The following is a 24,980-nucleotide window of genomic DNA, read 5'->3' as shown; positions in this document are numbered from 1 at the left end:
TTGTTCTTTTTTCTTTGAAACAGGATCTTTTACAGCCCAGGTTGGCCTTGAACTCAACCTCTATCTATTTTATGGGTTAAGATTACAGCCTGTGGTACCATGCCTGACAGTCCTTTTGAATATCTAAAGTATCTCAGTTTTTTTTGTTAAATTCTTCTTGAAAAATCTTTAAGATGAAAATTTATAAACCAAACTATAAATTACCTGCTTTTAGAAAAATGACCAGTAATTTTGTTACTTTGCTGTTTAGATTTAGTTTAATGTGAGTGTAGTAATGAGTTCATATCTAGAACTTGCACAGGCAAATGGAACTTTCCTAGAGTTTGCAAGGCCAGGGTACAGCTACTATAGAACACTTGCCTGGCAGGGCAAGAATATGGCTTCATCTGCAGTGCCACCAAATGGCAGCAGCAGAACAGTGGAATCCTTAAGACACAGGAAAAAAAATATTTTGAAATCAAATTAATTCTTAAATTAACCTACTTTTTAAGGCATTTTAAAATATTTTATGTTACTCATGTATATATACCAAAATCAGAGTGAGGACTCATGTATTTCTTTTTTTAAAATAAACTTTATTATAAAAAAAAAAGTTGCAAATAAAAAAAACGTCATACAGTGAAATTAACCAGACCCTAAGTGTTTAGAGCTCAGCGAACTTCTATACAGATAGCCATTCTGAAGCTGTGGAGCTTCACGTTGATTTTACACTTTCACAATCAAATATATTTTTATGAACCTGCCCACCACCAAAAATTAAAAGACCATGGCAAAATTAGAACTAGAACAATAATAAACCTTATATCCTCTTTCATAGCTCATAGCCATTGCCTACACTCAGTTCTTCCTCATCCTATTATATTTAGCCTTTCTTCTTCTCTTTCCCACTTGTTATACTGTACCCACATGTGCATATTATTGACTTGGTATATATCCACATATGAGGGATACCATGTGGGATTTTTTATGCAAATTTTGTTATTATATTTTTTAGAGCTGCTTAATATTCATGTATATATATATATGAATATATACATATATATTTGGTATGTATATATACACACCAAATTTCCATTATCCACTTGTCTATTGACGACATTTTGGTTGACTGATTCCAATTCTTTGTTATAGTGAAAAAAGCAGTAATAAACATGGGGTTGCAAATATCTCAATAGTAAACGTTCTAGACAGTTTTTATGTCACCTTGATACCAGCTAATATCATCTGAGAGGAAGCAAGCTCAACTGAGAAAATAACTCCATAAGATCTGACTGCAGGCAAGCCTGTAGAGCGTTTTCTTAATTAGTGATTGATCTGGAAGGACCCAGCCCATTGTGGGTGGTGCCACCCATGGGGTGGTGGTCCTGGGTTCTATGTGAAAGCAGGCTGAGTAAGCCATGAGTGAATAAGTAAGCAGTACTCCTCCATGTCTCTGCATCAGCTTCTGCCTCCAGGTTCCCATCAGGTTCAAGTTCCTGCCTTGGCTTCCCTCAGTGGACCATGACTCGAGATATGTAAGCCAAATAAAACACTTTACTCCCCAAGATGCTTTTGGTTATGGTGTTTCATCAGAACAACAGTAACCCTAAAATGGAAATTGATGCCAAGATTGTAGGGTATTGCTGTGGCAAACCTGACCATGTTGTTTGGTGGAGGATTGTGGAAGGACTTTGGAACTTGGGCTAAAAAAGCCATTGAGTGTTGAGATCTCTGTGGGTTTTCTGTTGGAGCTCGGAAGATAATACTGAGAACAGTGCAGATGGAGGCCTGGCTTGTAAAGTTCAAGGGGACATTTAAAGACTCTATCTTGGCTATTTGCTATTTTGAATTAAGTCTGTGATTGTGGTCAGCTGGGGCTGAAGACTCAGCATGATTAACAAAAGACCAGAACCACTAAAGTGAAACCTTTCCTTTACTGGGACAATTGATGCTGGTCAGTTAGAGCTGAGTAATTAGCAGTGATTAAGAAGAGAGCAGAATCATTGAGGTGAAATCTTCTGGAAGTTATTTTCTTGGGGTCAATACACAGAAGCTGTGTTCCAGAGGCAGCCAGGGTTGTACCTTGAGCTGGCAGCTGAACTGGTATTGTGTAAGAGTCTCCCAGATGGTACTTGTTTTGAAAGCATGAAAGGGTCATAGAGAACATCTGAGGCTTGGTACTCTGAGAGGTCAAGAGAGGTCACTGGTGAAAGTGCAGCCTCTGGGACTTCAGTAGCAGTTGGAGCCCCAGTTTTGAAAGGGTCATGGGAGGAAGTTAAGGCATAGTGCCATGAAGAGAGCCCATGAGAGTCTATTGGAGAAAGTGCAGCCCAGTTGCAGCATTGTGGAGATGCCAGTACCATGGGAAGATCACCAAAGACAGCAGGAGCCATGGAGTGGAACTGACCTGAGCCTAGAAGACAATCTGTGTGAGCTGAAGAAGGTAGAGCTGGAGAGGTGACCCAGGCCCTTTCGGGGAGCCTAGATCATGAGCGAATCCCAGACATTGAACACTGAGTTATTTATACTGTTCAAGTTGGTTTAGCTTGATTCAGATTGTGAATATGCCCTGGCTCTTCCCTCTCAAAGTAAGAAAGTGTTTTTTATTTCTTATTTTACAGGAGCTCACAGTTGAGAGACTCTGAACTTTTAAAAATACCTTGGATTTTTAGAGTTTGAATATTTTAAAGAGACTGCAGTTTTAAGTGTTATTTATTAAGCAGTGCTTTTTACCATTCGAGAAAAGCCACGAGGCACAACAAAACCCGCTATAACAGTTTATTAAGAAAAGGGAACAGAAGGGTGTGCAGAGGCCTATGGAATGATCTTCATGTAGGAAGAGAGGGGAGGAATAGGTGGAACCTGCTTTCATAGGTTCCCCCTCCCACACATGCGCATATGGGCTTACGTAGCTATGCCATGTATGTGCATAAATTATGTGATCATGCAGCACATGAATAACATAGGACCTAAGGCCCTAGGATGACTAAGCATCTTGCCTGGGTACAAGGGAGCACATGTGCAGTGGTGTAGCTGGGGGAATGGCTAGGAATTCTAACATTGTTTGAATTTTTAAAGGTTATGGGACTTTTAAAAGTTGGAATGTTTTATAGTGTTATGTTTATTAATGTGTGCTCTTGGGGATGAACAAGAAAGAGTATGGCTAAACAGTGTTATATTGGTATGTCAGATTGACAAGGGGTCAATTGTCCTATCTAGTTTTTATGTCAACTTGACACAGCTAGTGTCATCTGAGAGAAAGGAACCTCAATTGAGAAAATGCCCCCATAAGATCTTGCTGCAGGCAAGCCTGTAGGGCAGTTTCTTAGTGGTTGATTTGGAAGAACCCAGCCCATGGGTTGTTCCACCTGTGGGCTGGTAGTCCTGGGTTCTCTAAGAAAGCAGGCAGAGCAAAACCTAAGCAGCATTCCTCCATGGCCTTTGCATCAGCTCCTGCCTTAGGGTCCCTCCCTGTTTGAGTTCCTGCCCAGGCTTCCCTCAGTGGGCTGTGACTCCAGATAAGTAAGCCAAATAAATTCTTCCTCCCCAAGTTGTTTATGGTGTTTCATCACAGCAGTAGGAACCCTAACTAAGACAATAAGGTATGGAGTTCTCTGGGTATATTATATACCCAGGAGTGAAGTAGCTGGGTTGTATGGTAGTTATAGTTTGAATTTTTTGAGAAATCTCCAAACTGATTTCCACAATGGCTGTATTAACTTAAACCCCCAACAACAGTGGCTAAGGGTTCATTTCTCTCCACATCCTCACCTGTATCAGTTGCCACATTTGTTGATGAGAGCCGTTCTGATTGTGGTCAGGGGGAGCATCTCAAAGTATTTGGCTAGGGATTTGAGCACTTTTAAAGTAATTATTGGCCATTTGTGTTTCTTTAGTTATTTTATTTTATTTTATTGAAAATTAACTGTCTATTAAATTTGTCTGCCTTTGTGTTGACTGGCAGTTTTATTTCCTTGGCATTTAATGTCTGCATTTCTTGGTAAATTCTGATATCAGCCCCTTGTCTGAAGTGTGGCTGTGAATGCCTTCCTCCTATCCTATGCACTGTCTGTTAATTCTGCTGATTGTTTCTTTGCTGTACAGAATCTTTTATTTTTGTTTAGTCCCATTTTTTGATAGTGGGTTAGTTCCTGTGTATTAGTATTCTATTCAAAAAGTTTTTGCCTTCTCCATTATCTTGAAAGATGTCCCCTTATGTTCTAGAAATTTCAGGGTTGCAGGCTTTAAATTAAGGTCTGTGATACAATTTGAACAGATTTTTGTACAAGGTGAAAGATAAAAATCTAACTTCATCTTCTACAAGTAGAAACCCAGTTCTGCTAGAGCCATTGTTGAATTGACTGCCTTTTATCCAATGTATGTCAAAAATTAAGTGGGCATAGTTTTGTCATTTATTTCCAGGTTCTCTATTTTTTCCATCATTCTACCTGTTTCTTATTACAGGTAATTGTTTTATTTACAAACATCCAGCTATTGAATTTCTGTGTTAAAAAAAATTTTATATATATATATATATAATTTTTTTTAACTTCATAGCTGAGCCTTCCTCTATTTTGGGCCTCACTGCTGAGCTCTGTGCTATTTATTTGTTTTGTTACATGAATCCCTGGGATCTAGTAGTGCCTGCTGGCTCTAAGCCTGTTACTGAAACACTCAAAAAATTATTTTCCTAGAGCTATTAATATAATTGTTTTTCCTTTTATAAAAGGCAGTTTGTCACATGATTCTAACATATTTTAATATATCAAAAAAGGCTCTAGAAACTCCACATTAATTTTACTTTTGAATTTCTATATTGAGAAAAAATGTCATTTTTTATCTTTCTGTGTCTTGTCTTTTGTCTTAATAAGATATTTTTTAAATGTTGCCCACTTAAAAACTATAGTTAAGGAAATAAAATTCTTCCAGTCACTTGTATCTCCCAGGTAACACCCATGTGCACATTTTACATTGCTGATGACACTGAGTTCAAAGCCAGAAGAGACCTCATATCTCATGTCCTGTGGTTCACACTCCTAGAATGAAAAGACTAAGGCTTCATTGCCTCCTTTCCTCCCTTTGCTTGCTCTCTCCCACATCTCTCTCTTCTTTCTATGTCTTTTCTTCTTTCTTTTTGTTGTTGTTTTTATAGACAGGGCCTCATGTAGCCCAGGCTAGCATAAAACCTGCTGTGTAGCTAAGGATGGTCTCCCAAGTGCTGGAATTACAGAGGTGTGCCACCATAGCTGGCTTTTCCTTTTCCTTCTGCATCTGGAATTTAAAGTATCTCTTAAATATAATATAATTTTTTCATTGTTACTGTAGGAGTTTACTGTTGGGTTACTTGAGATTGATTGCATAGTATATTATAGAAGAGGTTGATCATAGAGGAACCTGTTCATTCCACTAAACTAACCGCCTCTGAACAAGACCAGGTGATGTTCACAATTGCTGAGTTACTATTCTGTGCAGGGAACTAACATGCCAGGAGAGAGCCTTGACTTGAAGGTACACAGCATCCTTCTTGGGATATCAGACAGTTTGGGTAGGAAAAGAGCATATGTCCTAAACAGCATGATGGGCATAATACAAAGACGGCTTTCTTTACTAACAGTCTCTAACACAGACTCATTATCTTAGTTAATGCCAGTAAAAATAACATCTTCAGATGCATGTGTTCAATGTGGTATGATCGGCAATAAATCTGTTAAGTTAAGACTTAAAATTCAGTTGTGCATAGTGGTTCATGCCTATAATCTTAACACATAAGAAGCCAAGGAAGGAAGATCTCCAAGAATTTGAGGCCATCCTCAAAGACAAAAAAAAAATTTTAATTTAAGCCCAATTATTTAAATTTATCTTTATTTATCCTTAAATACAGTGATAGCATTCTAATCATTTTGAGACTCAGCAGCAAAGGGGCATTACAGTGAAATATGAATACTACAAGGATGTTTCTTACTAGTTTCAGGGGTAGGGGGTTCTCTTCCCTTTGATTATGTATCTCACCTTATTAAACTGTATCAGTGTTTATTTTTCTTCTTTTAGAGTGAACTGGATGACACAGAATATATGTATGACCTCTTCTCCGTCATTATCCACAAAGGTGGCTGCTATGGAGGTCATTACCATGTGTACATTAAAGATGTTGATCATCTAGGAAACTGGCAATGTCAAGTAAGCTAACAAATTTGTTTAGAAATAAGTTTGTAATTTTGTTACATTTCTGTTCCTGTTACAGTATTCTGTTGATCATTTTGCCTTTAGTATATACCCCTCCTTTAGAAAACTTTCGTAGTCCTGAAGGTTCATTTTACATGTACAGCTCCTGTGTGCCCTCTACCTAGAATCTCCAGTTGTTTACCTTTGTCATATTTGTGCACATGGCATAGACTCCTACACACTAGTGACCTCACTTTAGTGAACAATTTGGATTAAAGTTGAGAGTGTCTGGCCCCTTTGCTTGTAAATGCTTTGTGTTTGCCTACTAAACACAAGGATATTCTCTTCCCTAGCCCTCCATCAAATCCACAGACCTTTAACATTGTCTGTTTCAGCCTTTTTCAGTAGCACAAGGCCTTGCTCTGGACTTGAAAGGTGCACCTGCCTCGGAGCCAGGCCAGCCTGAGGGCACTTGTCTCTGCTTTCCCTGTAGTTTTGCTCAGCTGCTTTCAGGTTGTGTCATTTTTCCAGCTGGCAGCCTGTTAACTCATAAAACAGTCACATGCTATTTTATTTTCAGGTTTAATGATTCTTCTGTCTTTCCCTAGGGTTGTAGGTTCTAGATCTCTTTGAAATTTTGTGTTCATTTCTTCAGCAGTGACTTGCTCTTCTCTAGAAATGTTAGAATCTTCTGCTGTTAGTGTGACTTGAAGGAACAGGCTTTGTGTTCTCTTCATTGTCTATCTGGTGGTTTGATTTTGTGTTTTCTGTTAGTCTGTCTATTTGACACTGTCTTACTTTGCAGTCTATGGTGTCTTGTAGCTGATACTTATCCTGCCTGTCCCAAGTGCTGGGACTCCAGGCATAGGGGAGGGCTGTCACACCCAGTTGCTTATCTATTAAAGTCCTGTCTCCTCACAAAATCAAGGGGACTCTGAAGAAAATGGGCACCTATAAGTCTGGCACTTGAAAGGCTGAGGCAAGAGAATCACCATGAGTTTGAGGCCAGTCTGGGCTACAGAGAGTTTCAGGCAATCCTGGTCTACAGAGTAAGACCCTGATTCAATACAAACAAAAGAGAATAAGTAGAATGTGGATTTTCGTGTGAGCTTGATATATTTTTTTTTCTTTTTTTTCTGTGGGTTTTGTTGTTGTTGTTGTTCTTTGTTTTTTGTTTTTCGTTTTTTGGTGTTTTTTTGAGGCAGGGTTTCTCTGTGTAGCCGTAGCTGTCCTGGAACTCACTCTCTAGACCAGGACCAATCTTTTGAGACTGACTCCTCAGCAGGTGGGATCTTTTACCACATAGCTAGTGTCAGAATTGAGTGGAGATGTAGGACATTCAGTTGGTGCCAAAGAATTGGAGAATTGGTTGTTTCTCTCTGATTTGAGTCAGCCCTAGGCTTCCTTCCCTGAAGCTGTTCTGTATGAGCATTGAAATGGGTACTGTCAGCAGGGCTGGGCTTAGTTACTATCTTGTTGCTGTGCTAAAATGTCTGGCCAAAGGAGGAAGGGGGTACATCATGGCAGGGAAGTTATGGGGTCAAGAGCTCGAGGATGCAGCTGGTCACAGTACATCTTTGGTCAGGAAGCAGAGGGAAATGAATGCTTGTATTCAGTGCACATTTTCTTTTATACAGTCTGGGATCTCAGCCCAGGGAATGGTGCCACCCATAGTGAGTGAGTCATCCCACCTCAGTCACCCAATCAAGATAATTCCCCCCAGGCATGCCCAGAGGCCTACCTCCCAGGTGATTTTAGAGTTTGTCAAGTTGACAATGAAAATTATTATTTTGTATACTTACTAAAAGAATCAACTTAAAAAGAAAAGATGCTTTTGTTTTGTCTGCTTTATCATTTTTAATGAGTTGCCAAAGATGATAGATCTGGTCTACCATAATCTGTTATTTCTTAACTACTTTTTTCTTAATGTTATCAATTAGCAGTTAGCTAGTTTTAAAATACTTTTTAGCTAGTTTAAAATTCTTTTTCATTGGACTGGAGAAAAGGCTCAGCTTGCTGCTCTGGGAAAGAACCTGGGCTCAGTTCCCAGCACTTCCATGGGAACACACAATCATCTGTAACTCTAGTTCCAAGGGATATAACACCGTCTTCAGGCCTCTGAGGGCACCAATGACACATGAAGTATAAGCACTCATACATAAAATAAATAAATCTTTTTTAAAAAATCAGAAATCTAAGAAAGTTATAATTTACAAAGACAAAAAAAAAAATAAAACAAAAAAACTTGTGGAGCCAATGCCTTTGATCCCAGCACTCTGAAGGCAGAAGAAGCAGGTGGATCTCTGAGTTCAAGACCATCTCAAAACAGAAACAAAAAAAAAAATACTTTTGCAAAGTGTTATATGTATTTTTGTTTTTGTTTTTGTGTTTTTTGTTTTCGAGACAAGGTTTCTCTGTGTAACCCTGGCTGTCCTGGAACTAGAGATCCACCTGTCTCTGCTTAGTGCTGAGTATTAAAGGAGTATGCCACCTCTGCCCAACTATATGTTTTTTAAAGTCAACAAAATTTGCCTAGCAAGGGACATGTGCCACCGTGCATAGCCTGGGTTGTTAACTTTTTGAATGATAAGGAAATAGAAGTCAATGTTTAAGTTGAGCATACAAAAATGGGTAGGATTTCCTTAAACCAAAACAAGAAACTGTAAACATACTAGTGAAGACCAAAAAATATTTTTAAATGAATGGTAATGAACACAAATTTTATGAGATACCACGTTTCTTAGCTGGAAAATGTTGGAACCCACTATGTGTATTGTACTATGTCTTAGTCACTGTTCTATTGCTGTGACGAGACACCATAATAAGGCAAAAGAAAGCATTTAATTGGGGGCTTGCTTATAGTTCAGAGGTTTAGTCCATCATCATGTCAGAGATCATGGAAGCAAAAAGAGAAAGGCACACTGGGCCTAGTATGAACTTTCTGAAACCTCAGAGCCCACCCCAGTTATATACTTCATCCAACAAAGCCACACCTACTCCAGCAAGGTCATATCTCCTCATCCTTCTCAAATAGTTCACTCCCTAGTGACTAAGCATTTAAATATATGAGCTGATGGAGGCCATTCTTACACAACTACAAGCTAGAGTCTTTCTTTGTCTCATAGTCCTAATTTGTATGTAAAACCAGAGAGACTAAGTAAATTGTGTAAAATTGCCTGATTCTCCAGCTTGTATAGCTTATAATGATAGTTTTACCTTTCATCCTCCAGTGGCTTAAACATTTTTATTTGGTTATTTCCTTTAAACTGGCATCTGTGAAACACTATTTTCCTTCTTAGGAAGAGATAAATGATATGGATGTGCATTTGAAAGATCTTCAGAATGAAGAAGAGGAGGCTGATGACCCACTGATGATTCTAAAAACAATCTTATTGCAGGTAAAGTGGGTCTTTGTACATATTTATGTGCAAGTAAGTATTATATATACCTGTGTGTATTGTGTTTGTGTATGTGGTGTAATTTATATGAGGATATCTAAATTGAAATACAGTTTCCTTTTAACTTTTTTTTTTTTTTTTTTTTTTTTTCAAAAAACAAGGTCTCATTGCTTTGTAGACCAAACTGGCCTTGAACTCACAAAGATCTGCCTGCCTTTACCTCCCCAGTGCTGGGATTAAAGGTATGGGCCACCACACCCTGATTCATTTGAACTTAATCATTAGGTATGGTGGCTTTTTTCTTTAATCTCTCATTTTGAGAGGCTGAAGCAGAAGAAACATCTTGAATTTGGGGCCAGCCTGGGCTACAGAATGAGAGCCTGTTTCAAAGAAAAATCTATTTGTCCTGATACTGGAAGCACTTGCAAAAAAGACAAGTACCAGGAATGTGGCCCAGTTGGTAAAATGCTTGTCTAGCATATACAAGACCCAGTTTCAATCTTTAGTACCACATAAAGTAGTGTATGAAGTGCCATATAATCCCAGAACTTGGGAGGTAGAAGTAAGAGGGTCAGAAGTTCAAAGTCATTCTCAGTTACATAGCTAGCCTGGGCAACATAAGACCCTATTTCCAAACAAACAAAAGAGCATTTTAACCTGTGTCTTTGGAGTCCTTATCTCTAAGCACATCCTATTCTGAAGTATTAGGGGCTAAAGGTACAGCCTATTAATCTTAGGAAGATATAAAACCTGTGTCAGCGACATCTTCCTTCTTCCTTGTTTGTTCTTCCAAAATCATAAATAATGTTAGGAATGTGGCAAACTGCAGAACTCCCTCTGCATGGTGCTCTTTGAATTTCTGTCTGAGACCCTTGGCAAATGGGTTTTCAAATTGAAGGTCTTCTAAACTGGCACTTAAGGTTACTTTAAAAACATATAGTCTGATTGATCTCATTATAAGTTTGTGCTCTAGGGAAGATAAGCAGGTGTACTCCTTTTGATCCCTCTGAATTTATAGTGTCATTATTTCTCATCAGATGTTAACTGACTGTATTTCTTTCATAAGGAGGAGACCAATCAAATTCCTGTTGATCAGCTGGGCCAGAAACTCTTGAAAAAGACGGGAATATCTTGGAACAAGAAGTACAGAAAACAGCATGGACCATTGCGAAAGGTAGTGCTGGCGTCAACATAGGCAGTCCTCATCCCAAGAACCGTATCATGCCTAGCAACATGAGTTCCTATGTAAAAGGAGCTTTAAAACATAAAAAGTAATCAGTCTTTTTGTTTAGTGGTTAGAATTCTTCTGGGAGGTTACAGATCACATACATTGTATTTAGGTTATTTAGGAAGACATAAGCAGAAAAAGAAGCTGTTAATCACTAAGAAGTTACTCTAAAGCTCAAGGAGTAGTCAAGCCAGGCATTTGGCTCCTGGGTTTAAATCGGACTCAAGAACTAGTGTTACAAGAAATGCAGCAACTTCACAGAGAACAAAGCATTGACCTGCTCTTCTGAGTGTTAAGTGAGTAATTCGGCCATTAGAAAAGCTCACTTTCCACTGCTTGAATTTGTTTGTAATGATGTGGTTTTAGAGACTCTGTCTATGAGCTCTAATTTCCTGGCATAAAATTGGTTCAAAATGTCCCGTATTATCCTTTTCACGTCTTTAGAACTTGAACTTTTGGTTTCTTTTTCACTTCTCATGAATAAGATTTATATCCTTGCTTCTTTCTTCCCATCAGTGTTCATAGGTTGTTATTGAGGTTGTTGTGGAAAGGCTTTTCAAAAAAGCCAACCTTTGCTTTTGATGCAATTGAATATATAGCTGTTGATGTTCTCTATTATCTGTTTTCTATTTTATTATTTATGTTCTCACTTTTAATTGTTTCTACTTCAAGAAATTTAATTTAGCATCTTTTTGTAGTTGTCTTCTAAAACATGCTTGTAAAGTTAAGACTTCTTGCTAAGCACTAACTTACCTGTAACTTCTCCTTATCATTCAGTTTAAAATTATGTAATTTCCCATGTGTGAAAATGTGGTGCTTAATTTCCAAATATTTGGAGATTTCTAGTAACTTTCAATTTTATCTACAAACCGATTTTTTTGGTTAATACTATTGTGCTGTAAGAACTTATTAGATGTGACCTCATTTCTTTTGAATTTAGTGAGACTTGTTTCGTGACTCAGTTTTTGAGACATTGTTTTCTGCAGTTGGTGATGTCGTGTTTCATGAATATCAATGAGGGGCCTGTAGAGATGGCTCAGCCATTAAAGGCTAGGCTCACAACCAAAGATAAATATCAATGAGATCAATTGCTTAAAAGTGGTCTTTATTCTCTGCCTTTACTAATTTTTTTCTTTTTGTCCTATGAATTATTAAAAGAGGTATTTTTATGTCTTCCAGTTATAATTATGGGCTTGTCCCTTCCTTCTTTAGTTATGACTATTCTTTGTATATCTTGAAGCTGTATTACTAAGAATATGAACATTTAATATTGTTACAGCCTCCTGACATCAAATGTCCTTCTTAATCTCTGCTAATACCTGTCCTATGAGGTATACTTGGTCTGGTATGAATATAGCTACTCAAGATTCTTATGCATGTCTCAGTTTCTTTTTGCAGGGTGGAATAAGGTTTTTAATTAACTTTTTATGGTTGTTATATTTGTTGTCAATAATGCTATTTGAAAAATTACCATGTTATCCTTTTAAGTTTTGAAGGCCTGGAATTATGTCTCCTTTCCATTTATGTATTGATAATATATGCTGTTGAGTTCTTTTTCATTGGTCTTGCTAGAAGTTTACATGCTTTTAAACTTTTTTTTTTTTTTTTTGGTTTTTCGAGACAGGGTTTCTCTGTGTAGCTTTGCGCCTTTCCTGGAACTCACTTGGTAGCCCAGGCTGGCCTTGAACTCACAGAGATCCGCCTGGCTCTGCCTCCCGAGTGCTGGGATTAAAGGCATGCGCCACCACCGCCCGGCGCTTTTAAACTTTTTAAGAAAACATCTTTTTCCTGATTCTCATCACTTCCATTCTGTTTGCTGTCAAATGAGAGTTTGTCAACATCTTCCTGTTTTTAGTATTTATTCATTTACATTTAATGTAATAATTGATAGGATTGTCCTTGAATCTTCTGGATCACTAATTTTTCTATTTTTCTTCTATTTTGTTTTTCCATCCTCACTTTTAGTTTATTTTAATTTTTTCACCTGTCTGTTTTAGTGACTAATGTCTAGATTACATTTTATATTGTTATTACTAGTGATCGATGAACAGACTGGATCTGTCCTGTGTAAGATGCTAGTAGCACAGTGCCATCCTTTTCTGTTGCTGCTATCTTACGTCTCACCACTGCATGTGAATTCAGTTCTGCTACACAGACTAATTTTACTTTTAATGTTTAGGCGACTTTTAAAGAAATTTATATATTCATCTTGTTGTTCAATGCTTTTTCTGTTTGTCCAGGTTTATTTTTAGTATCCTACCCTGCAGCAGTTCTTAAGACTCCAGACTGTAGTGGGAAACATACTCAGCCTTTGTTCATCAGAAAAATCTCTATTCTGCCTTCAGTTTTTAATGATACTTTTGCTGGATATGGGGGTATGCTTTTTCTTTAGTCTGTAAAAAATGTCATTCCATGTTGTCTTAGTTTTTGTGTTGATTGATGGGGGTCAGCAAATGGAGAGGATGTCCAGTACCACACAGAAGAGGGAAATAGAGGTGAGAGAGAAGGGAGTGAGAAGGAGGAATTGACAGTAATGGGGCAGATTTTTTTTTCTCTTCCTTTGCAAGAACTTGAATAGTCTTTGAGGTTGCAACTTGAGCCTTTCCATGCTCAGACTACCTGAAGTTCCCTATTATCCTCCATAGTAGAGAAGATTAGTAAGGTTAAAATAAAGGAGGCTTGGTCATGGATTACTACTTTTTCTAACACTCTGGATCTATAGTGAACCACTATTAAAAATACTTTTAAACTTTGTAATTGCCTTTATTTAGATTGCTTTTTTTATTTTTAAAAATTTTAGATTAGCATACAAAGTAATAGGTTTCATCTTGGTTTATAACCTGTTTGTCATTCTACTTTGTTCTCATTAATTTTCCTCTCACATTACCTTCCCTATTATTCCTTTTCCCCAACGTGGTTTGTTGCATTTATCTAAGTTATTCTGATATCAATAAAAACTTGGAAGTCAGATATTGGGGTTAAAAAAAAAAACTGATCAAAGAGTGGTGGAGGAGTGATAAGCTGACCTTAACTCTCCATACTTACCAATTGAAAAGGCTGAAAATCTCTCTGAGCCCCTCCCTATAAGTGCCCCTCTATCTGGGTCCTCCAAAATCTCTATAGCTAATTCTGGTCAGCCAATCACTGAATCCACCCTCTAATTCAAGATAAACTTTATTGTCAGTCTTGAAGTGTCAATGCAAACAAATATCTCACAACATTTCCTCCTTTTTGTCTAAATAAAAAGGAAGGTTTTAACTTTAACATAAGTAAAACTATATATAATAAGAATAATTATTAGGTATTGTCTAAATAAAAAGGGAAGATTTTAACTTTAACAAAGTAAAACTATATACAATAAAAACAATTGTCAAGTAAGAATTACATTCACAATGTCCAGTCCATTTATATTTGGCAAATTCAGACAAAATACTATGTTATCTTTCCTATCTTAGTGAGTCCAAAGTTTTGTACCTAATTCACTCTTTATCACAACTTCTATTACCAACCTAGAAATATCTTTTTAGACCTTAAAACATTTTCTTAGATAAACAACTTAAGTATTTATGTCTCTCAACCTTATATATTTTACATCTCTTTTGTGGATTTCTTTTCTGAATTTGATAACAAGGAAAACTGTATCTATAACTATCTAGTCTTCAACTGCATCAGAGACCCAAGAAAGATATAATATTACCTGAGTAAACAGGAAGTACAGAGCGAACAACTTTTAAAAATACAGAAATGACAGAGACATCTAGCTGCCTGGACTGAAGGTTGCTCTGCCACATTGGGCATCCATCCTACAGGCCTAGAATATCTGACAAACTTCTCTGTGAAGCAGAAATTTTAAAGGACTGTCCTATCTTGTCTTGACAAAGTTTGGTAGCTGCCTTCTTTTGCATCCTGCTTGTCCAATTTGGACTGCGTACTATCAGCAGTTGAGGCAAGGGCAGTTTCTTGCCCAGTGGATAATTTTGCCACGATGAAAGCAAATTCCATATAGAGGTTCTTCAATGCCCATTATCTTTTTTGAAGTAAATTGGTGTTGCCAGGAGCAGATGTCATGAAAAGCCTTATGTTATTAAAACATCTTAAATGCCATATTCTGTAGCTCTCTAAAGTGTTTAAAAACCATCTATCTAAGATATATCTCTGTTTGACCTTGAAAACATACCTAACATGACTATACCTAACATGACTATAAGTTTGATTGGTATAGATGACTAACTACTAACCTGTTTTTCTTTATCCTAAATAGCTTTCAAGGACTAGAACTTTACATTACATTTTTAAATGAGCCTCATAGGTACAATACTTTAAACAAGAGTAGAAACATATACAGTATGTTCTAACAAAAATAACCTTAAATTTGTATCAATATATCAAAATCCATACCAGTGTAAAATATTTGAAATTAATAACTACTTTTTAGTTTAAAAGTAGATTCAATTACCTACCCTTTTATCCTATCATTCCCATATCCCCCTTTAAAAAAAAATCTTTCCAGAACGAGATCCCTACACCTAACCTCCTTTACCATGACCAGTAACAACTTGCAAACAACCCCCCTAAGTGATGATAACCATCCGTAACCCACTGACTAACCAAAAACCACACGCCCTACCTCTTGGGAATATGAGCATCATGTTCTTAAAATTACTTCCTGCTATCTGGGGTTATGGCATCTTTAGGAGACCCTGAGAAAAACTGAGATAATGATTAAGTCCTGGAAGAGCTAGCTGTTGTCCAGTCTAGGTGTGATGGGAAAGTGCAGAGCTTATTTGAAATCCTGGCTGGAGTAGTCTATGAGGCTGGACCATCTTAGCTAACTGTTTGAAGTTGTTCTGAGCAGTTTGTAGTCCAAAGCTGATTTTTGGGTGGTATTGTCAGCTTAATGGCGTTATTGCAGTCCAGGTAGCTTTGTCATCGCAGTGTCCCATCATCTTGGAGACCTTAAAGGTCACTGCCAGGAATGATCATGGTTCACTGCAGAAAACTTAAACATTTTAAATGTCATATGCAGTAGATTTCCAAGAGGTTAAAGGACCACAATTTGTTAAGTACATCAGGAGTACATAAACTTAGTTCCTAGTTACCTGCTTCAGACTCAAAATCACATACAGGAAGCTAGATAAAGCCTATTTCTAGAATTAGTACTCTATATGGCCATTAATATAATAACAGAAAGTTTAAATATATATAATAATCTTATAAATTTTAAAATAATATTTATACCTTAAGAAAAGTTTTAAAGAGTAAAAATTAAACCAAAAAAAGTTTTAAAGAGTCAAAATAAAACCAAAGGATTCTGAAATTAGTGATAATAGAATAGTCCCTTAAAGAATGCTCAATCATACCACAAAGAAACATGCTCAGCTATATTCATAGCAGCATTATTCGTAATAGCCAGAACCTGGAAACAACCTAGATGCCCGTCAACTGAAGAATGGATTAAGAAAATGTGATACATATACACAATGGAGTACTACTCAGCAGAGAAAAACAATGACATCATGAAATTTGCAGGCAAATGGATAGAACTAGAAAATATCATCCTGAGTGAGGTAACCCAAACTCAGAAGGACAAACAATGGTATGTACTCACTCATAAGTAGATACTAGATATAAAGCAAAGGATAATCAGACTGCAACCAACAGATCCAGGGAGGCTACATAGCAGGGGGGACCCTAGGATGACTGTGGCTTATAATAAGTTTTGGTTTTACCCAATCACAGGGCAAGCTTTAATGAAACATTTCACTACTAGGATAAGAATTTGTACCATATCAAGCTGATGAAAGAAAATGCTGGCTGTACTTTCAGGAGGGGAGGCTAAAATCTTTTTAGAATATGGATTAGCCAATAGAAAAATGTCTGCCGTAAATCAAACAGTGAAGGAGAAGATGAATAGGAAGCTCACTTACACAACTTAAGTAAAACGTAGCTCTCTGAACAGATGAAGATAGGTTTCTTCTGTATCCCAGAATCTAATCAATATTTATATGTATAATTCAGCTATTATTTGGCTTAAAAGGGCTTATTGGGAAATGTTATCATTTATACTATTTTCTACAGAGAGAATATTTTACTGTTTAAAATAACTCTGGACTTTAAATTATAACCTGTTTTTATGTTCAAGCTATCTGTATATTATTTCTCCCGCAGTTGTATATAAAATGTTTTTACATTAAAAAAGGACAAATACTATAGAATTGTATTACATGAATATATAGAATATACAAATTCATAGAGACAGAAAGATTAGACATTATCTCAAGACAGAGAAGAAAGGAATATAGAGCAATGATTTCCTAAGTACAGAATCTCTGTTTTGTGTGATGGAAAAAAACCCACAAATGGACAGTAGTATCAGGACATAATATGAATATAATAAATCAATACAATTAATGTAATTAATGAATATCATAAATATAATTATAGAATGAAAAAAAGAATAGTCCCTTAAGATATTGTGTTTATCTAAGTTATTCTGATATCAATAAAAACTCAGAATTCAGATGTTGGGGTTAAAAAAAAAACAAACCTGATAGATCTAAAGAACAGTAGAGAAATGATGAGCTGACCCTAACTTTCCACACTTCACAGATCAAAAAGGCCGTGAATCTCTTTAAGCCTCTTCCTGTATCTTTCTGTGCCCCTCTATCTGGGTCCTCCAAACCCTGTATGGCTCATATTAATAATATTTATTAATATTGACTGACTCACTGACTTCACCCTCTGTAGGCAGAGTTTTCCTATATCAGAAGCCGCTCTTGAATAACCATTAAGAGTCTTAATATTAATCGTAAATGATTGGCTGATGGCTCAGGCTTGTTACTAGCTATCTTTTACATTTAAATTAACTCATATTTTTTATCTATGCTTTGCCACTTGGCTCAGGACCTTTTCTCAATATGGCATGCCTATCTTGCTTCTCTCTGCCTCTGCCGGCAACTCCTCTGACTCTACCCTTCTTCTTTCCATCATTCTCCGTTTGGCTCTCCCACCTAACTTTATCCTGTTCAGCTGTTAGCCAGTCAGCTTCTTTATTAAACCAATCATAGCGATATATATTCACACAGTGTAAAGGAATATTCCACAGCCCTCTGATTCAAGGTAAACTTTATTGGTAGTCAAGGAGTGTCAGTGTGAACAAATATCCTGCAACAATGGTTTCCTTTCTTCCTCCTGTTAGTCCCAACTTCTTATTGCATATATTCTTTACCGTCTCTATTTCCCACTGCCTTTAAGATCACTTGCTCCATGTATATCACCATGTATAAATATGCATATAAATGCATACCTATTAATATATGGATATCTATAAATACATATATTTAAATCTAGATTCCACATATGAGAGGAAGCATATATTATCTGTCTTCCTAAGACAAAGCTTACTTTGCTTAATATAATGATTTCCAGTTATATTCATTTTCCTACAGATGTCATGACTCCATTTTTCCTTATGGCTATATAAAATTTTATTGTATACATGTACCACATTTTTTGTTCATCTCTTGACAAACATCTACTCTGGTTCCCTTGGCTATTGTGAATAGCACAGCAATAAACATGGATGGGCAAGTGACTGTGGTGTGCTAGAGTCCTTCCAATATATGCTCAGAGTTGGCACAGCTGTCATTTTTTGAGGAACATCCATACTTATTTCCATAGTGGCTATAAATGGTTACTTACACCTCTTCCCAAGGATCCTCCAGCATTTGTTGTCTTGTTTTCTTGATGACAGCCATTCTGGCTGGGGTAAGATGGAATCGAAGTGGTTTTCATTTGCATTTCCCTGATGACTGAGGATGTTGATTTCTTTTTAAAGCTTTTATTGGTCTTTGTGCTTTTTCTAGTGAGAACTTTCTGTTCATTTCATTAGATCATTTATTGATTGGTTGATTTGGTGGGTTTTTTTTATTTTTTAATTTTGTTATTCTTTCTACATGCTCAATATTAATCCCCTATCCAATTTGTAGTGGGCAAAGATTTTTTTCCTTTAGACTTTTTCACTTTGATTGTTGCTTCTTTGTTTTGTGGAAGCCTTTTAATTGAAAACACTTCAACATACAGGTGTGGGCAAGAGTTTTCTGAGAACTCCAAGAACACAGGACTCAATCTCAAGAATCAGCAAATGTGAATCTGTAGTTAGATGGCTTCTGGATAGTTTAGAAACGTTTGTTCTTCCCGATTGAAGCACTTGTTGAAACACAGTGGTGATAGATGGTTAAGTGCATTCACATCGTGGCTTGTCACTTTTTCCCTCAGCAGAACTGTTAATGCGTAACAGTGTGCTCAGATTTCGTCATGCCCGCATGAGTGTCCCCACACACACACAAGGCTAGCAAAAAAGAAAGGGAAAGTTAAAAACATCCAAACACACACACACAGTCTTATCTAGTTAAAAACCTTTTTATTAAAACTTTTTTAATAAACCTAATTTTTGTTTTTGTTTGTTCTGAATAGTTCTTACAGCTCCATCCTCAGATGTTTCTGCTCAGCACAGATGAAAATACAGTTAGTCTCCTGAAGAGCCATTTTACTCAGGCCCCGTCTGATCTCCAAAGGAACCAGGAACAGATTCTACATACACTTGCTTCAGAACCCCCAGGGTTAAGTGATAACACCAGCTGCCCCCACTGGTTTGATATCAATGATTCCAAAGTCCAGCCAATCAGAGAGAACGCTATCGCACAGCAGTTCCAGGGTAAAGAAAGTGCCTACATGCTGTTTTATCGGAAAGCCAAGCTGCAGAGGCCCTCCGAAGGTATGGGAGAGAAGTGTTCTGATTTTTCTTGTTAGTGACTCCAGCAGACAAGCTTCCAGTGCTGCCTGAAGTCGTGTCTTTTGACTAGATGGGTTTGCCTGGGTGTCTTTACATATTTTAAAACTAATACTAGGAAGTCTAGTATGCCAAATGAAATCTATCAGCTTGTCATTTAAGTTTTCCTTACTTATGCATATCTTTATTTAAGCAGGAAATCATACTTTATTTTTCAGCTTGTCTTTTTTTTTTTTTTTTGGTTTTTCGAGACAGGGTTTCTCTGTGTAGCTTTGCACCTTTCCTGGGACTCACTTGGTAGTCCAGGCTGGCCTCGAACTCACAGAGATCCGCCTGGCTCTGCCTCCCAAGTGCTGGGATTAAAGGCGTGCGCCACCACCGCCCGGCCAGTTTGTCATTTTATGAGAAAATGTCTTACATTTTTCTCCTCTTGGTCATAGTTGCATTTTTCAAAATTGAATGCTCTTGAATGGCATATGTTGTTATTAAGTGGCAAACTTGAGTGCAGTTGCCCAGGTTTACACTTGGCTCTGTCATTCAGCCACGTGTTGCTTTTGAGTTGTATGTGGTCTGTTTTTTTACTTTGCTTTTTACACTCCTGTCTCTTCCATTTCCTCAAAGTATTATGTTCTTGAGCAGTTGAAATATACTTGAAGCACTCTGTTGAACCTTCTGAGAGAGCTCCTACCTTATAGTTTAACCATCCCAACCTCATCATAATAAATAAGTATTTATAATAGAAACTATTACGATGAGTAAATCAGTAAGATGATTTGATCCCTTGCCAGAGTTCTCTTAAAAGTAAAAAAAACTGCTGCTGAATGTGGTGGTTTACACCTTCAATCACAGGACTTGGGAGGCAGAAGCAGGCAGATCTCTCTGAGTTCAAGGCTAGCCTGATTTCATAGCAAATTTCTGGCTACCCAGGGTTATTTAGTGAGACCCTGTTTCACAAAAAAAGAAAAAGAAAAAGCTTCTTAGATTGGCAGAGCTATGATTAGCAGTAAGATAATGTTCTTAGAAAATGGGAATAGCGATCCTTTTTATAAATAATAAAACAGTTATTAATTTGCATGAGAAAGAAAAACTAACTTTCTAGATCTTGCATATACATGACAACTGCGAACCAGAAAGTCTTTGTCTTTGAAAGAAGGAAAGAGATCCCAACCTAGTGGCATAGACCTGTAATCCCAGCTACTCAGAAAGTGAGGCAGGAGGATTACAGTTCAAGGCCTGACTGGGCAACCTAGTAACTCTGCAGCCTAGAGAGCTGCAGATCCAAGTGCAGCAAGAGAGAAGGAGGTCAGGATAGTGGATGAGTACTTAATACTTAAAGGTATTGGTTGCCATCATTATCTTTATAATCATTTCTAGCTAGAAATCGCCTTCATACCTGTCTTAATTATTGCTGTGAAGACAGATGACCACAGCAGCTCTCATAAAGGAAAACATTTAATTGGGGCTGGCTTACAGTTCAGAGTTTAGTCCGTTATCATGGTGGAAAGCATGGTGTCATTCAGGCAGACATGGTGTTGGAGAGGTAACTGAGAGTTCTGTATCCGGATAGGCAGTCAGCAGGAAGAGAGAGTGACACAGGGCCTGGCTTGAGCATTTGAAACCTCAAAGTCCACCCCAGTGACACATTTCTTCCAACAAAGCCACATCTACACTAACAAGTCCACACCTCCTAATACGCTGTTCCCTGGTGACCAAGCATTCAAATCTCTGGGTCTGTGGGAGCCATTCTTATTCAGACCACCACACTATCTAACAGAAAAAGGCTAGGGACTGGAGAGATGGCTCAGTGGTTAAGCTTACTGGCTGCTTGTCAGAGGATCTGGGTTTTGATTCCCAGTACTCACATAATGACTCAAAACTGTCTGCAGCTCCAGGAATCTAATACCCTCTTCTGGCCTCCAAGAGCACCAGATACACAGGTGGTACAGAGGCACACATGCAGGCAAAAAAACTCATGCATGTTAAGTAATTTTTTTCAAAATAAAGAAAAATATTAGACTAATTATGCTACTTCCTAAGTACACAACTGTTCAGTCACATATTTAAGCCTGTGGGAATACGAAGTGAAAAAGCAAACTACCAGTTTGCTGACTACATTTCAGTTTTTATAAAATGTATGTGTGGGTGATGTCTTGGGGGTGAGACTACAGGTAGTCCCCTAATATACTTTGAAAATAACTTTCTCACTAGTCATGGTGATTCATACATATAACCCCAGCACCTGGGAGCCTCAGGCAAGAAGATTGTAGTGAATTCAAGACCAACCCAAGTTAAATAGTTTCAGGCCAGCCCAGGCTATCGTGGGATCCTCTATCAAAAAAAAAAAAAAATGATTTCTAGAATTAAAAAAGATTTATATATTTTAAGTGTGTGAGTGTTTTGCCTTGTATGTATATGCACCATATGTGTGCCTGGGTGCCCTGGAGGCCAGAAGAGGGCATTGGATCCCCTAGAACTTGAGTTACGGAGGGTTGTTGGACACAATGTGGGTGTTGAAAACCAAACCTGGGTCTCCTGGAAGGAAAGCTCTTAACTGCTGAGCTACCTCCAGCCCTAATTTCTGAGTTTTTACAGTAACCAACTGTTAAATTTATAATAGGAACAAAACTAGTGAGTGTTCTTTAAATAACAACAACAAAATGCTCAAAGAGAGTTGAAACAATGGGATTCTTGTAGATCAACCTAAAAAAAAAGTTATTCTCATCTTTTTGTTGTTGGTGGTGCTTATCCAGCAAAACTAAGATTGAGAGAAAAATCTGTTTTCACTTAACTAGTCAATGATAGTGCCCCTGGCTTCCAGCACAGTTGTGTATGTGCATGTCTGCTTGCGTGCATATATGCATGCATGTATCTGAGGGCATCAGACCCCTGGAATTATAGGCAGTTGAAGCTGCCTGAAGTGATAAGAACCAAACCCCAGTCCTATGCAAAAGCATCAAGCACACTTGACTTCTGAGCCATCTCTTCAGCCCCTCATATGATTTGAGAGAATGTCTTTCAGTGTATCCCAGGTTGGCCTCCAACTCCTTGTGTCTCAGCTTTCCCAGTGCTGGAATCCCAGGTATGTATTACCACACCTGACCTCAGACTTTCATCCTGCCTCCTTAGCAACCCAGTTTTGTTTAGTCAAAACAAATTAATGGACAGTTTTGTTCACAGCTCGAGCCAACCCAAGATACGGGGTTCCATGTCATTTGCTGAAGGAAATGGATGCAGCCAACATTCAACTGCACATGAGAAGGTAGTTTGAATACATTTGGTGTTTGCAAAGTGTTTCTGGAAAATACTCATCAGTTTGGGACATAAGCATTAAGTATGAAAGTGTATATACCTATCAACTAGTTATAGTAAAGATACTATTTATCCATATGTAAGAGTGAGTAATAACATACAGTAACCATTGCTAAGTAGCAGTCAGAGCCTAGGAAGTCTAGAGACATGATCACAAGCTTGCAGTTGTGCTACAAGAATTGTGCTCTGCCTGGCCAAATGATTCCCTCAGTTTTAAGTAGTTGTAAGAACTAACACACAGTGACTGAAGACTAGAGGTGGGTTGATTGCAAAGGAGCTTAATGTCAGTCTAGGGTAGGTGGGTGGGTAGATGAGGACTGTAATGGCTGGACTCAGTGGTTAAGACCACTGGCTGCTCTTCCAGAGGAACCTTGTTTCCAACACCCACACTATGCACACAACTGTCTGTAACTCTGGCTGCTTGCTCTTCCAGAGGAACCTTGTTTCCAACACCCACACCGTGCACACAACTGTCTGTAACTCCTGTTCTCTGGGATCTATGCTCTCTTCTGGCCTCTGAAGGTACTGCACACGTATGGCCATGCATATATATACATGCACATGTGTACATATAAGCAAAATACCCAAAATAAAAATAAAGGCTTAAAATAACTGAAAGCATGACTTGAGAGCATGGCTAACCTTGGGCTTTCGAGACTGTTCTGCTGTTGTATTTGCTTTCCAGGGATGTCAGCAGAGTATTAGGAGAGGGAAATGGATGTTTCTATGATCCTCCTGGGTGTTGAAGGGGCAGATAATGTAGCAAGCTGTGTTCAGATTTTTTTTTTTTTTTTTTTTTTTTTTTTTTTTTTTTTTTTGGTTTTTTGAGACAGGGTTTCTCTGTGTAGCTTTGCGCCTTTCCTGGGACTCACTTGGTAGCCCAGGCTGGCCTCGAACTCACAGAGATCAGCCTGGCTCTGCCTCCCGAGTGCTGGGATTAAAGGCGCGCGCCACCACCGCCCGGCTTGTGTTCAGAAATTTTATCCTGGACTTGTAGCTGGGAGTGAAATTAGCAGATCCAGCGAATGAGACACCAAGATCAATGGAACTCTCAATAAAAGCTAAAACATTGAAACATTTTAAATGCAGAAAAAAACCTGTTAGGTTAGCAGTTGCAACTCAAGAAATAAAAACAAAACAGCAAAAGCTAAAACTAAAGTCCTTAGTGTGGCTTTATTAATGTTTCTCTTGATCAGAATAGAATGCATCTAAAGTACTGAGTCTTGGTGGCAGCCTCATTCCCACCCAGCACTGGTCATTCTGCCTAGGAGGATGAGTTTTGTGCCAGGCTTTGAGTCAACCGAGTGTAGGCAGAGAGGAGCAGGAAACAGCTTGTCACTCAGGTTTTCAGCCTGGAGACAAATGCTGGGAAGATCTTCTAACAGTTGTTGGCATCTTCTGGGAAAGCCTCGGGAGCCTAGTGGAAGTTGGGAATCCACCTCTGAACATGTGTGTGGGCATTCAGCATTCTGTCTGTCAGTGTTTGTGACAGGACTGGAGATGGCTAACAGTGTACAGTTTCCATGGAAACAGTTTTCTCTTAGAATTCATGATGCACTTCCAACTGAATGTATGCTTTGTGTTGAAAGCCAAAATGAATCATTTTGGCAGGCAGAAGAAAAAGATGTTACCAAAGTAGAATGGAGAACTTGCTTGTATTAGTAAGACAACTATTTTTGGTTTGAGATAGAATGTTACAAAAACATAGTATATGAATATTTTTTATGTCTCTAAAGGGCAGAATGTGACTCTGCAAACAACAATTTTGAATTGCATCTCCATCTGGGTCCTCACTACCGTTTCTTCAATGGGGCTCTGCACCCTGAAATCTCTCAGACAGAGAGTGTGTGGGATTTAACCTTTGATAAAAGAAAAACTTTAGGAGATCTCCGTCAGTCAATATTTCAGGTAATTCTTATTTTTTCTCTTAACAGAAACATTGAGGTCTATTTCAGGCTGGCTATATCTGCCTGTGCATAAATGAACCAAACCTTCTCTTACTTGGAAGTCTGGGGTTCTGTTGTTCTTTGTTCGATTGGTTGCGTGGTTGGTTTGATTTGTTTTTAGATAGTATCTCACTATATAGCCCAGGCTGGACGTGAAACCACAGTTC

The 24,980-nt window shown here is 37.9% G+C and overlaps 1 protein-coding gene across 4 annotated transcripts in view; it reads left to right on the top strand.

Annotated features, from left to right (window-relative positions):
* The window catches only part of Usp40 (ubiquitin specific peptidase 40), a 78,406-nt gene that overhangs the window by 17,296 nt on the left and 36,130 nt on the right, over nucleotides 1-24,980 (top strand). For all 4 annotated transcript variants that reach the window (XM_059278798.1, XM_059278797.1, XM_059278800.1 and 1 more), the window contains 6 exons: nucleotides 6,028-6,156; nucleotides 9,441-9,539; nucleotides 10,606-10,713; nucleotides 19,243-19,543; nucleotides 22,736-22,817; nucleotides 24,604-24,775. In XM_059278798.1, coding sequence (XP_059134781.1) covers nucleotides 6,028-6,156; nucleotides 9,441-9,539; nucleotides 10,606-10,713; nucleotides 19,243-19,543; nucleotides 22,736-22,817; nucleotides 24,604-24,775 — 891 coding nt within the window. The remainder of the gene's footprint in view (nucleotides 1-6,027; nucleotides 6,157-9,440; nucleotides 9,540-10,605; nucleotides 10,714-19,242; nucleotides 19,544-22,735; nucleotides 22,818-24,603; nucleotides 24,776-24,980) is intronic.

The sequence above is a fragment of the Peromyscus eremicus genome, chromosome 13 (assembly GCF_949786415.1).
Source record: "Peromyscus eremicus chromosome 13, PerEre_H2_v1, whole genome shotgun sequence".
Classification (NCBI taxonomy): Eukaryota; Metazoa; Chordata; class Mammalia; order Rodentia; family Cricetidae; genus Peromyscus; species Peromyscus eremicus.
The sequence above is the reverse complement of the archived record's forward strand: the minus strand, read 5'-3'. Positions and strand labels throughout refer to the sequence as shown.